Consider the following 15,609-nt stretch of genomic DNA (forward strand, 5'->3'; position numbering starts at 1 on the left):
CACTGATAGAACCCACCTAGTCAAAATAGGGGAAGCCACCTCAAGCAGTAGACCTGTAATGAGCGGCATACCCCAGGGTTCGGTCTTGGGGCCTCTGTTATTTGGATTTACTTTTCTGAGGTGCAAGCTAAAAACCAGTGGGCTATGACTGACCAAGTTTGCAGATGACTGCAGCTGGGCACTGTCATCAATTCCCCTAATGATGTGGACATCCCTACCCAAAGAAATGACTGGTCCCTCAAGCTGAATACCACAAAATTCATCATCATCTCCTTTGGGGAGAGTGGCATCTCCACAAATTATCACATTAATAACAACATCCTAAGAAATCAGTCGTGAGGGATTTAAACACCCATGTTGATAGCAACCTGATTTTGACCACAATGTTGCTTCCATTGTACAGAAAGCTTTCTACATGGTCACCCTCATAAGTAAGGGTATCTCATCCAGGGACAAGGAGGTCATAATATCCCTGTATTCTAAGGAGGTCATAATATCCCTGTATTCTTCCCTTATAAGATCCATTATTGAGTACAAAACCCTCTTCAGCATGTACCCCGCAAAGCACATGCAGCAGCTGGAAAGAAAACAGAGGTTCATCACCAGGAGAATCCAGGGCCTCAAATATCTACCATACACAGGCTAAAAGTCCTATCACTGTACTCAGTTTCATACAGACTCCACAGAGGTGACCTCTGTCTGGCATACACTGCAATCTCGGAGCCTGCCTTGATGGTTTTGCTGCATATTCGCAAGTCAAGTTCCACTAAAGTAACCCACATGCACAGCCTCAACCTGGTCTTTAACATCAACAGGACTTGTCAGAACAGATTTGTGTCCCAGAGACTCCACCATCTGTAGAACAGACTCCCTCTCTACGTCAAGCAGACTACCTCTTTAGCCTTTTTTAAATGCATCCTGGATAACTGGGTGTGAAACAGAAAATACACCCCTAGGATTCTACCTGTGTCCCTGCTGGACAGGAGCATCTGGTGCTGTCTTGTCTAAACATGGGCTAAACTCTTCACTAGGCTTTTAAGGGCCTCACGGCCAACAGCCTAGTAACTTCCTATGATCCTATAAGTGATGCTGTCCAAAACTGCTGCAATAACACACTGAAGACTCCTTACAGCACAGTAACAACAAAATTCTTAAGACTGCAACATAAAAGAGTTAATTTCAAATATCTAAAAAAGAGCCTTTCAGTTCTACTAACCTGTGGCGAGCTTTGGCACTGCAGTACTTCAAACCCTTGTCTGGCTCAATGACCTGTCCATTTCTCCAACACTGACTGCACACAAACTTCATTTTCAGATCTAGATTGCTAGATTTTGTGCCTCCTTGAGACTGCTGCACCAACCAAAATAAAATAAAGTTACAAAGTAAGTTATTCTAAAATGAAAAACACAATAAAATAAATAGTAAAGGGCATAAACTGTTATGAATAATATTTCAAGCCAAGTAGATTCAAACAAAGTGTGTACATCTGGTGTCATATAATTCAAAAAGCATTTTACAGTGTACACACACATTCAATGTTAAATGACAAATTTAGCACACTTAAAACCCTGTTTACCTTCTGATTAAGACATCAACAAATGCTCTCACCACTAGCAGTGATTAATCAAAAAATAAAAAAGCCCATTATAAAGTAATATGCTACTTGAACTGCTGTAATCTCGATCATTACCTTGTTGTTCGCTGCTTTACTGCGGGCAGTTTCATTCTGCCAGAACTGTTCTGCTTCCAGCACGATCTCTTCATGACTGATTCCTTAGATAAACAAGACATTTACATATGCTTAGTAATAAGTTGCAACCAATGATGATCTGTCAGTCTGAATACATCAGGACTGTTAGCATACATTCACTTACAGAACTGCACACTAGCTAGAAACAGAATCCTGCACAACTGGGTGTTAATACCCCATCTTTTACATGCATTCAAATGGTTTTGGTGTACTGTGCTAAGAAATTAATACAGTAGTTCTCTCAGACAAAAATAATGGCCTTTGCATTATCAAATCTACCAGACTGCACCTTACAACAGTTGAAAACTGTGCATAATATGAAAATTAAGAGAACTGTTCAACCTAGAGGTGAGGTTAGAAGCCTTCTTTCAGACAAGAATGATGGATACAAATATAAGTCTTCCTAAGCATGCTAAAATATTAGTAAAATATAAACCAATATATGGGAAAGATATAAGGCAATTTTGGAGAACAGTAACAAGTAGGTTTCGATTGTCCCAATGGCTGAAAAAACAGGCAGATAAATGAAGAGTCTGTGTTGGGACTGACTGAACAGGATACTTATATAAATACATGAAAATGTTAATGGAAGAAAGGTTAATATTATAATAGCCACGTAATGTAATTCCAGGACTTCTACAGTACCTCAAGTAACAGTTAATCATATCAGGAACTCCTCCAAACTCTACAAGAAATAGTTGTCACCTCGTTATACAAGGCATTTTATTCTTGATGGGAGAATCTTCCTGTTGGGGTCTGAAACAGATGGCATCACGATACCTATACAGCCCAGAAGATGCCCTCCCCTTTCAATGTCAGGATGTTTGTAGTATAAAAGGGTAGTCCATCCAGCCCATCTTTGAGTCTCTCTTGCTCCAGACTATAACCCCCCCCAGGTTCCAGAGTATACCCTGCTCAATTCTTTCCTGGTCACTGTTAGACAGATAAATATTTAGGGAGGGACCTAACTGGAGGTGGAGGAAGGATAACAAGGTACCTATCTCAGCCAGAAGGAAGAAAACAATGATGAGGTCAGACAGAGGGAAGTGGTATTGCACAGGGAATCTAATCGAACATCTACATTTATGCCAAGTCTCTAATGCAACTGACTAATAATTTATTAGTCTGCACCATCAAAGCACCCTTAATAGTCTTCTAACTCTAATAGACCACCCCTTGTAGCTCACCAAAAAAAGAACTGGATAGTACAGATATGCAATTTCCTAATTTCTCTGTAACCAGCTTGGTGGATATGGGCATCTTAAGACAATGTAACAACTGTCTCATGTTTACGGACAACCACTTAATCTTTATAGAAGCAGACACCGGAGGCTAAACTCTTGCGTACAAACGCACATCAGGTTATTGAAACCATGCACACAATACCCATCTCACATGGTACACAACATACACATAAACTAACATATGCTGAGGCACTTAAAAGCAGTCTTCCTAAACAACAAAGATAGCCTAGATTGCCAATGCTTCAGCAAGCCTAAAAGCATTAAAAAAACCACCTACCACCACACACACTGTCACTCTCAGTGCAGCCCCAAACGTTAAGCATGTAAGGCAAGAAAACACACTTCTGAGGACTCTACTCACAGGAGATTTCATTATAAGATATACTGATGCCCCTCTAACCAGACTGAACAAGGAGAAGATAACTGTTAGTTGCTTATCTGGACCCACATTCCACCAAATCAAGCATTCACTCAAGTTGCTGCACCACAAGTAACAGTATGATTCCATCATAGTCCATGTAGATGCAAATGACCCGAGAAGTACCTCAACGGACTACATGAAGAGAGACATTACGGAACGTTCAGACTATGTACTTCAGGCTGGTATAAGCCTAGCATTGGGCAGCATATTACCATCACTAAGGATGATGCCACAATATGAGCAAAAAATGTCTGATTTCAACAAAAGGCCATCTTTCATGTGCCATTCTAAGGGGATCCAATATTTGTCAGCTTGGGAGTACATGGTTAATACACCACATTGCTTTGCCAAACACGTTCTATACCTTTCCCCTCTAGGTTTTCATACTGGCTAAAACTTTACCCACCCCATAGTGTCTTTTTTAGGTAACGCCAAACTACGGACATAGCAAAATCAACTCTCATGAACCTCAAGGTGTTTTTTCTCAATGCCAGGAGCCTAAATAAAAACTATACTCTCCAAGTCATCCTCACACTCAGAAATATAGACATCTGTGCAGAGACATGGTTTAAAGTGGCAGAGAGTACCCTGGCATTGGAAGGTTTCAGTGCTTTCCACATTTTACAGCAGTTGCACAGACAAGGGCTAATGGTGGAGGTGTCTTAATATACATCAATAACAAAAATAACTCCAGGGTGGTCATACAGGATGACGTGGTGGAGTTCTGCCACATGCAGATCACCATAGACAAAATCCCTAAAGAAGAAAACTTACAGAACATGGTCTGACCAAGGAATACAGCAGAACAAACAGCCTCACCACTGCAAGATCAGACACCCACAGCACAGTCAAGGTTTTCCAGGTCAAGAACTGGGCATACTCCTCATTCTGGATTTTGCTTACCTCAACCCCTACACCTCACAAGAGGTGGGATAGCGACCAAACAGTACCACTATTTCCTGTGTGGCAATGATTTACTGGTATACTTATCCTGAAGGGTCTTAAATAATTTAGCCACAGCAGTTCCAGAGAGATTCTGCCTGTCTTAGGGAGAATCCAATAATCTGTCCTTGATGTCTTCAGGCAGAGCCTAGAGGCATAACCAGGAATACCTCCTCATAACAGATCCAGATGCAGCTGCCTTAGAGGAGGCATCAGCAACATCTCAGCTACATTTAATAGAATTACGAGCCAGCCGAGAAGCAAAAGTGCAATGGCAGAAGTCTTACCCTCCGGGTAAGGCAAACCAGCCAGAATGCCCCCAGGTTGGAAGAGAAGAACCAGGACATGCCTAGTTATATGGGTCTGGTAATTAATAGTCCTGAAGGCAAAGGTAGCAGAGGTACATACCTTTTTACCATACCTGTCCATGGCACGGCTGCTCTTATCAGAAGGTAAAAGCTTAGAAGACAGCAACTTGGATGACTTATCAGTGGCTCCAGAAATAACAGCAGGATCAGAGAAAGGGCTTTTATATAAAACTATTCATCTTCAGGAAGTTTATAGAACCTGTCCAGTTTCCTTGGAGCAGGAGGTTGAGAGTCAGGGGCCTGAGAAGCTGCAGTGAGAGTATCCAGCAGGGCAGCCAGTACTGAAGAGACTGCAGAAGGCAGAGCACAATCTATTTGCAGGAGTTCATAGTGTCTGTTTTTGATAATCAGAAACCTGGGAACAGTCCCACTTAGTGTTCCATCATATAAACCACCATTCACCCAAAAGACAATTCCTCCACAAGAGTCAGGAGATGGCGAATCTTCTTTCTCAGACCCCACGACAAGGGCAGAGTGGATCTGAGAGGAATAATCCAACGATTCCTCACTAGTGTCTGACCCTTCAAAGGAATCAGAGTCCCTAGGGTATTTGGAAGGAATGGAAGACCAAGAAGCGGAAACATATAATCCTTTGTGGGGGTACAGGAACTTCAGAGCCATACAAACATTGAAAATCCCCGAGTAAAATCCTGCCATTCTTTGTGCAAATCCTTAGCCACAGGAGTCACATTCTTAGTTTGCTGTTTCTGTTTTTTAAAGGAACATCAGCCTTAACAAAATCTAGGAGTTTCAGACCCCTGCTTACATTCAGGGTACCAGGGACTTCTTCCTCAACAAATTTTTGGGGATTCCTTCTATGTCCCTCCAAAATAATCAGCTGTGGTTCCCCCTCCACATCTGCACCAGACATAGGCACAGCCTCAGAAGAGGTGCAGAAAGGCAGCTCTATGTCAGCCTCTAACTTGGTCACAGTAGAGGGTGCTGTCAGTGGTACCATATGGTCCTTGAGTTTTTCATCCAACCAGCTAGAGATGTCCAGTGGAGTCCGGACGGAAGCAGGATCATTTTGTGCTTTTTTGTCTTTTTAAGTGGCAGCCGAATGTCTGGGCAGGCAGATTTGGCCATGGTACCCTGAACCAAAAGCTTTAGATGCTGGTTCTCAAAGTAAATGATGAGATGACAGACAACTGTGGAGTGTCTTGGAGACAAATTCCTGACATATCTCACACTGTGTATAGTCGTGGGTTGCAAGGAAACAAAAAAAGACATTGTGTCTGTCTTATGGGGAATCCACCTCCCACGGTCTCATTTTACCTTTCTGGATGACATGTAAACTAAGGTAATAGGTAGAAGGAAAAAAAAGAAGAAACCCCAGTGGAGTACTTATTTGTAGAAGGCTCTGTACTGGAACCAACTCAGTCACATATGTATTTTACACCTTGCACGTAGGATACGCATTTGACATATGGCACCCAGAAGACATAAAGGCTTTCGTATGCTTTGGATATCTTTGGCAGGCTATTCCAAGAGTAAAGAATACTGCAACAGTGATAAGAAAGAACATCCGTCTATAATTTCTTCCTTCTGCTCCTTTGAGAACTTTTGCTATCCTAAGCTTCTCTCTCTTCTTCCTGCTTTCCATCTCTTGGGTTATTATGTCTTCTAGTTCCTCCTTCACTGCCTCCAGCTACATTAGCTGTGCTTGTACATCCTCGTCTCCCTCCTTCAGAGTAGTTAGAGGTATCCTGCCACTCCTATAATCTACTTCCAATTCTTCAATTCTCATCAGTCTTTTTTATGTATCCAATCACAGAATCGCCCGTTTTTAATAGTTCTATGTACTACTTATCTAACTTTTCACTCAAATGTTACACTGCCTTTTTGCAGTTGGAAGATTGCTGCTTGGCTGCAATCTCTTTACTGCTCACCCTCTCCTACTTTTTTTTTTTTTTTTTTTGAGTGGCAGGACTTTGTTCAGATACTTTATACATTGAAATGTTTCTTCCTTGTAGGTATGCACCCTGTTTGAACAATCACAGTGTCTCTCTTCCTAACCGGTCATTTTATTTTTCCTTGTGAAACAGGGCATAGTTAGCATGACCACTTAACAAGGCACCATACCTGAAATCCTGATTTGTCCACTTTCGTACATCAGGATCTTGATATATTAGTCTGTTAGGTATTCAATCATTTTGCCTCAACCAGAATAAAATATACTTTTCTGTGGCAAAACCAAAATTATAATATTAATGCAGCTGTTTCTGAGGAAAAGTACATAAAACCATTTAAATGCATACAGTACTTGTACCTTAAACCCACTTCTCATTCACTTTTAAACAAACCCAGTTACCTAACAGAAGCTTTCTCAGTTCTTTATGTATTACGTAGTTTAAAACAGTTACACAAATAGGATAAAAGGTGCACAATCGTTAGCTTAACACTATAGCCTTACGTTCTTGAATAAGGTTTTCTCTTAAAAATTTTCAAAAGGCTGTATGATTTCAGATATTTTATTTTTTCATAACTTCAGCTTTCACGTCCATGTACACCCTTGGTATATTGCCATTGTACTATTTCCAATTTACTCCTTGTTTTTTAAAATGTTTCCATTTTATTATTCTATACTCTAATTTGGACATAATGTAACTTAATGATTTCATCATTGCTGATTTCCTAGACTACATAAATCCATTCATACATCCTACAGTTTTATAAAAAGAAGTTGTGTACGCACCATAATGTTCCATCTGTGATGTTCATTTTCATTCTTCCTCAACAACCGAGTTTGGATCTGACCCTCGGATCTAGCTCAGCTGCTTTTTACACCTCATGGATACTGGAAACTCTAAAGTTCCTCCCTAACACATAATGCTCTAGTCCCCTACCATGCCTCAAATCTTGTTTGCTGGCCTTATAGCCTCATAAAACTTTAGAAAAAACACTAGGATGAGAAACTTTAGAAAAAACACTAGGATGAGAAACCAATACCTTCTTGTTCTTTCAGAAGTCATAAACTAAATGGTAGGAGGTCGGAGGGAGGGGGTGTTAAGGAAGAATGAAAATGGACAACACAGATAGAATGCTATGGTGAGTACAAAACTTCTTTATCTGATGATGTCAATTTTCATTCATTCCTCAGCATTTGGGACAGAGTACCCAGCTACCTGAATTCTCAGAGGCCTCTAAGGAAGGATATTCCTGAATACTGTTGAGCCGAAGGTTGATGTTCCCCTCAACACCAGATCCAATTTGTAATGCGCAATAATGGTATGAAGATAAGCCCAAGTTGCAGCCAGAAAGACATCATCCATGGAAGATCTGGATAAAAATACTGATGAAGTTGTCATGGACCTGGTTGAAAGGGCTCTCAAAGGTTTTGGCAAAGAGAAAGGAGATGCAATCAGTTGACCATTTGGCTAAAGTTACTTTCACAACTGGCTTGCCCAATTTTGAATCCGCAAAAGAAACAAATAAATGATCTGTTTTTCTTAAATTTTTTGTTCCACGTAACTGTCTGTGAACATCCAACATCCAACAAATGTAACATGTATTCTCCTTTTGTTTGTGAGATTTGGAAAGAAAACTGGAAGATTAATAGACTGATGTTGGATTCTGACACCACCTTAGGAAGAAAGGAAGGGTTGGTTCGTAGTGCTACACTATATCTATGAAATATTAAGTAAGGAGGCTTAGAAGACAAAGCCTGAAGTTCAGAGACTCTTCAAGCAGAAGCTATAGCTACCAAAAAGATAAGTTTTCCAGGTTAAAAACTTTAGTTCAAATTTTGTTGACGGTTTAAAAAGAGACAGAGTCAAAGCTTGCAAAACTAAAATCAAATCTGATGGCGGGGTAAGATCTTTAACAGGTGGTCTCAGAAGAAGGGTTTCCCTTATAAAGGCCTTACAAAGTTATGAAGAAGCCAAGGCAAAACTGTTAACTCCTACACGAAAGTTAGGAAATGGGAGCTAGTTCTACTTTTAACAATCGAGGAACTAGCCCCTTTATTAAAAAGTGTAGCCAAAAACTCAAGACCTTTATGTACTGGTACTGAAAAAGGGTCAACATCTTTTTGTTGTGCCCAAAAACAAATCTTTGCCATTTACTTCTGTAAGCCCTCTGAGTGGAAGCTTTATGGGAAGATAAAACAATGTGATGGATGGGGAGGAGAGTCTGAGTTGTCTGACTACCAATGGAAGTGGAGAAACCAAGCAGTCAGCTTTAGGCCTAAAATGTCCAGGTGAACTATGTCTGTTGAGTGAGACAGAAGGTCTGGACTTGGATCCAGAATCCATAGAGGCTAAACTAGATGAAGCCAAAGAAAGGGGAACCAAATCTGATGAGGGCAATAAGAATGACTTTGCTCTTCAATCGAGATGCTTTCTGGAGAAACTTGGAGAATACAGGGGTTGGGGGGATATATGTAGAGGAGAATGGGGGTGCCAATCAAAGAGGACAGCGTTTCTTGGTGATTCCCCAGGAAATCAGAACAAAGAACCTGTTGAACTTATTGAGTGGAGATGCAAAGAGGTTACAGCAAAGTTGGCCCTGTTAGTGGAATATCTTTTCCACAGTTCTCATGTTGAGAGACGACTCGTGAGGTGATGCACAATTTGAGCATGTCTGTTCTATCGCACTGGATTTCCCCAGAATGTGCGCTGCTATCAGAAATTGACTGGATGACATCACCTACTGCCACACACACACAGCTTCTCAACACAAGTGATAAGATCTGGTTCCTCCTTGTTTGTTGATGTATCATACCACTGACATATTGTGCATCTGAATCACAATGGTCCAGGAGGGGAGAGAATCTTGAAATGCCTGCAATGCTAGGAGTACTGCTCTCATTTTTAGGATGCTGATATGTATGTTGGCCTCTTTGGTGGCCCAAGTGCCTTGGCTTGTATTTCCCAAGAAACGTCCCCACCACCCAATTTAGGAAGCGTCTGTGGTCACTACAGTTATGGGTTAAGGAAGAATGAAGGGACGGCCTTGTAATACCTGATCTGATCAAATTCACCACAAGAGGTACTTTTTGCATACCTGACTTATTCTGATCTGGGTGGACATATGTTGGTGTAGAATGGACCATTAAGTTGCTAATGTCCACTGAAGAATTCTCATATGGTATCTTGCTGGCGGAACTAGAACTACTGCTGCAGACATTGACCCCAAGGTTTGTAGAATCAATCAAGCTGATAGAGAGGAATTCTGAATTATCTTTTTGACTTGAAATCAAACAGTTTGTACCCTCGGTAAGGGAAGAGAGCTGTCACTAATATTCTATTGAACAATTCTAGCTGAGATTTGCTGTGACTGATGGCAATTCCTAGAAGAGACCAAATCTGGAGTAAACAGTCTCGTGCTTTTATCAGAAGAGACCTGGTTAGAGTGGTTATGAGCCTGTCGTCCAAGTGAAGAAACACCCGTAATCCCTGCAGTCTCAAATGAGCTGCTACGACTGACATGCATTTGGTGAATACCCTGGAAGCTGTCGTGAGGCCAAAGGGCAATGCTCTCAACTGGTAATTACTGGCTCCCAGTTGGAAGCATAGGTATCTCCTGGACTGAATGATCATTTTTATGTGATAATAAGCATCCTGAAGATCTGTTGAGAACATCCAGTCATCCCTGTCCAGGAAAGGCAAGATGGACTGAACTGTGACCATCCTGAACTTTGTATACTGAACTAATTTGTTCAGACTGCTAAGCTCTAACATTGGTCTCCAGCCCCCTATTTTCTTTGGTACTAAAAAGAATCTTGATCAAGTTCTAGACTCTATCTGTTCTGGGGGGACCGCTTGGATGACTCTCTTTTTCTAGCAGCATTTTTATTTCTAGAACTGCTGCTTTCCTCTGACTGGGTGGAATGTCAGAAATTTTGTTTACTGTTGAAGGAGGGGGTAGGGAAAAGGGAATTATATAACCTCTGGAAATAATCCTCTGCACTCCTGTATCTTTTGTAATGTCTGGGCAGGCTCTTTGGTGCACAGATAGATGGCCCCTGACTGCTTCCAGAGATGGGCAATCAGGCCTCCTTTCAGGAGCACTGGTAGGGTCGGTTAGAGAAGGAATCTCTGGACCCCTGGTTCTGCAGGCCTCCTCTGCTGTGTGTGTGGCATCTTCCACTAGAGTTCCCCCCTCTGCCTCTGGGGGAACTATCTCCACGTGGATCATGGAAAGGATCTTGGAACTTTCTGAAGCACATTTTCCAACCACCTCATTGATTCCTAGAGAAGGATTTCTGAGGAGTCGAAAAAATGTATGCCTACTGCAGAAAGGGTCTTACCACCTTGCTCACACCTGGAGAGCGTGTCTTTAACTTTAGGGCCAAACAAAAAAACTTCCATCAAAGAATGCATTGATGAAGCAGGACTTGAAGGACTCCTCAAAATCACACAGGTGCATCCAGGTACGTCTCCTAATGGAAATGCCTAAACCCGCCTCCCTAGAGGTACCTTCACATGCATGTGAAATGAGCCTCATGGACAAATTTGTGATAGACTGTAGGGTAGTCAACTGTGTGGAAATAGAGCTCTGTGCCTCAGACGTACTGGTCCCAGACAGGGGTTTTGAAAGTTCTTTAATCAATCCCTCTCAAGTCTGGTGAAGTGTGCTAAATAATTCAGCAACCTGAGTGCAAAGGTTGCTGAAGCATATACATGCTTCCCAAATCTGTTCAACACCCTGGACCCCCCCTGTTAGGGGGATGGAGAGATTAACTCTGTTCTGCAAGTTCTTTCTTTGTGGCCACCACTGCAACCATGGCATCTACTGGTACTCCTTTGCTCCAAAACTCTCTTTCTTTCCGTGGTGCCAGGATACTATCTGGTCTCTTGGGGATTGGTTCAAGAGAATCGGATTCCTTCCATGCCCTAGAGATCAAATCAATAGGCTCTTAGTCAGGTGGAATAACCCAGGAGGTATATGGGCCAGACCCAAAGGCTTCCAAGAATACTGAATCCTCTTGGGAAGGGTTATCGGTAGACCTCCCCACGAACCAACTCACCAAAGAAAGAAAAAAAACACACTGAACAACTGGAGAAACGGTCACCATCCACTTTTACTGTGTTCCTAGTACTTCGGCATCAAGCCTTCCAGGGTAGACCAACCACCCCTTTGCTTAAGGATATCCAGGATGTCTCCAAAGGTGATGCTATCAGGTGGTAATCTTGGGGATCCTTCCCCCGCAACAAAAGCAGTCTCTTCTGTGACCGACTCTTGAGGAGAGTCTAAGTGCCTCCTCTTGCACTTTCTCTTCTGAGGAACTTCATCGGTGGAATGTTCCAGAGAAGTAGAAGATATAAGTATACCCTGTTGGGTAGCCTGGAGACTTCGGGCTGGCTGTCCCTGTGGAGTAGAGAGTTGATCAAGGCCTAGAGACATATGGGATCCAGAAGAAAGGTCCAAAGGGGTGGAATTGTCCGTCCTACAGAAGCACAGACCACTCTCTCTACCACCTTAAAAGCAGAGTGCTCCATAGAGAAGGATGCTGATGGAGCAGAGAAGACATGCTTCAGACCATCTGGTCCCTCTGACCTGAAGCCACTCCACCCGAAGCAGAAGTTGGAGCCTACCTGTCCAGAGTTACGGCTCCAAGAGACAGAGATGGCTCTGACAAATTCCGTCAGCTCTAACACCTCAGATCCAACAATGATGCTACTGCTCCGAGAGTCATCCAGCTCCGACACACTTAAAGCTGGTGCACTCAGAGAACATACTGGAGTAGAAGATGCAACGATCTTCGGATCCGACACAGATGGTCCGAAGACCTGGATCCAAGGGCTCAAAATCCAAGGGTTGGATCGGAGAAGGAGCAAAGATAGGTGGCATAGCACAGAAAGTTCTCTGGACCCGATGTGGTAGGAGAACTCTCATCTGAATCTGTGCCAACAGAAACTTCATCATTCTGTCCACATCTGCTTCTGTCAGGCTCCTGGGAAGAATGGGAAGAGGAGGCCACTGAAGGGGACCTAGAATGGCGGCATTTCTCTAGAAAAGATGATGGCAGCCTGGAAGAGACAGGGTCCAGACAGGACACATGCTGGGTCCAAGGAAGTGGCTTTAGTGCCAAAGGTATCAGATCTGATGAAACAGATTGGGCAGCTGATGCAGACGGATCTAAAGATATAGCCTTCAGATATGACCATTTTTAAATTTTATGGGTTGGCTCTGTGGTAGGATCAGAAGATGAAGTAGAGGATCCAGAAAGGTCCAACAGCCGCTTTCTGGGCTCCTTTTTCTCAGATTTGGAGGTTTGAGCTCCAGATAATGATTCTGAGAAGGCTATAGGTAGTAAACCTTTCCGAGTAAACTTGTTTTTCTAATCAAACAATGCTTTTGAAGTGAAAGCTTTACAAATATCACTTAAGTGTGCAGGACCTAAGCAATAAACACAGGAATCATGGGCATCAGACAGAAGGACCTTATGCCCACACTCCTTACATTTTTTTATGCAGGAAGGTTTTTCCATCATTTTAGAAAAACAAGGCGGAATAATACTAACAAGTTTATTTTTTTGATAAAAAGAAGAAAAGAGAAAGAAAATTACCAACAATGTCAAAGACAGAAACTACCACAAGGGGAAGGGTAAAGGTAAGAGAAAAATACCAACAATGGTAATCCAACTAATTACACTAATTCAAGTGTAGGATAAAAGGGAGGAATTAGTGTACACAGACAACAAGAATAAAGATAACAAGCAAAATACATTTGTTTACTTATTTAAGCAGAAACCCACTAAAGCTCGAGAGATCACAGCGACCACGTCCATATACGAAGTTGGCAAAGGAGATCTGGGGTATGGTAGCGGACTAGAGCATCATGGGTAATGGAAGAGCTGCAGTGTTTCCAGTGTACACGACCTGTAAAAAGTGACAGAGTCAGATAGGAATCAAATTGTTGAGGAATGAGGGAAAATTGACATCAGCAGCTCTATCATTAACTAATTTGTTAATGTAATATCAATAATCAGTAAAAACAACAGCAGCACCCATTTGTTAAACAAGTTGGCCCACTGAACATACAATCCATTTTCAGGGATGACCCAAGAGCAATGTCTGGTGAAAATACTTTCTTATAGTTGCACAGTAGGCAAATGACAGCTGAGGGGATCAATGTCTGTACAAAAGAACTACCACTCACAGTCTGCGCCCCCTGTGCCAACTGCCATATGATCAGAAAAACTCAGAGCAGAGTCTACCCATATATCCAGGTTCTTAAATCAATCCACAGTTTCAATCAGTGTTTGCTTTATTAGAAATTCACCCTTCAATCTAGGTCTCTCAAATCTCACGTGCCTAGTTTTTGATGCATTATTAGTATATTATTTTCCTGTACAAAGATTTAGTCAAGTTACTTTGCAGACTTACCCCATTTCAAGTTTATGTGTGTCATGTTACAGGTGGTTATGGCTCTACTTTCAAAATACACATGCTGATATACGGTTTCAAGTCCAAATCTTTCCATTTCAGGTAGTAATTCATCAAAAATAAACTTCTCCATTATTTTTCCACAACAAGAAAGTAAACTTATAGGGCTATATGACTCTGAGTTTGTCGTACTTTCCTTTCATTTAAAACTTCCTGACCTTTAACAGACCCAAAAGTTGTCAGCACAGTTGGAACAAATCCCACATTCTCTTTAACCTACAATCTTTAGATACAGCAAATAGCTCCATCTTACTACCCAAAACAATGGATCTGAAAGTCAAGCCCTAATCCATTTTATGTTTTCTGGATACCAAACATACAGAGGGTAATGGATGTGATGACCATTAAGAAATTTGCTCATGGTAAGCATAACCCCATTCAATGTTCATTACTCTTCTTACAAATGTCTCAGTTCTTTTAATAATTGAATCTACAATTACTAGTTTATTTCTGACCAGATCTGACGACAATTCCCACTAATAATTAAGTAATATCTGCTTTTCAGTTGTAATAATGATTTTCATTCAGTTAGTTTTATTAATTTCATAATTTCCACTGCTTAGTTCATTTGCAAGCTTACAATTCGCATCTAGACATCTTTGTACTTCCACAGCCATATTGTCAAATTCTTTCTCTATTTTTACAGTAATATTTTTAAGTTCCAAGTTCAATTTAGATTTCTTCATTTTAACCTGTTTTGTCCCTTTTCTTGGAAAAATTATCTCATTTTCTTTAGAGTGAAACTTTGTAATTGAACAATGTTATTTCCTGTAATCTGGGTATTTAACAACACAGTAGAGTCATTTTGTTTGGTATATATTCTCTTTGCATTAGACAATCTATTTATTTTTCCTCCTAGTTATTTGTTGTAAACTTCTCCCTTTCTAATTTTTTTTATACATGCTCTGAATCATCAGAATTCCAAAGTTGTCATCTGTAGTACCATGTTTAATAAGGACTGAGAGAGCTTTACTAACAGAGGGCACTTCCTTTCCTACATGTGTTCTACTTGCACTTTGCCTAATATTTACCTCATCAGGCAGTCATTAATATATGCATGGACAGTTTTCCAAGCTACACCAACTGCATAAGTGCAATCTTCAGTAAGCAAACCATCTGACTTCTGTCATGAGGAAAACACATTTTATCATGTATTGCCTTTATATACACACAACATTTAGTAAACTGGAAAAAAATATTTTATGCTTCAAGGAAATCATTAATTGCATAATCATTTAAAAACCAATTCTCAACTACAAAGTAAATAATCTGAAAAGATGCAAAAATATCAAAATCAGTAACCACAGATTTCAAAGCAATTACAACAATTAGTATTTTAAGACAAAATGCTTGAGGAAATCACAAAAAAACAATATGCATATAAAAAGCAAATAAACTGAGCTAACCTTGAGACAGTGCAGAATTTGTTGTTTAAGTTTGCAAAGGCAAAAGGCTAACGTTGGAGAAAATGCTGAGAAACAGCAATCCCAGA

General features: G+C 41.0%; 1 protein-coding gene across 1 annotated transcript in view; it reads right to left on the reverse strand.

The window, feature by feature from the left end:
• ZC3H7B (zinc finger CCCH-type containing 7B) overlaps window positions 1-15,609 on the reverse strand; it is a 1,999,702-nt gene that overhangs the window by 645,226 nt on the left and 1,338,867 nt on the right. The window contains exons 16-17 of the mRNA XM_044087097.1: window positions 1,691-1,773; window positions 1,217-1,350 (exon numbers count right to left, since the gene is read on the reverse strand). Of these exons, the coding sequence (XP_043943032.1) occupies window positions 1,217-1,350; window positions 1,691-1,773 (217 nt within the window). The remainder of the gene's footprint in view (window positions 1-1,216; window positions 1,351-1,690; window positions 1,774-15,609) is intronic.

This window comes from Protopterus annectens, chromosome 1.part1 (assembly GCF_019279795.1).
Source record: "Protopterus annectens isolate FY-2018-M chromosome 1.part1, PAN1.0, whole genome shotgun sequence".
Classification (NCBI taxonomy): domain Eukaryota; kingdom Metazoa; phylum Chordata; order Ceratodontiformes; family Protopteridae; genus Protopterus; species Protopterus annectens.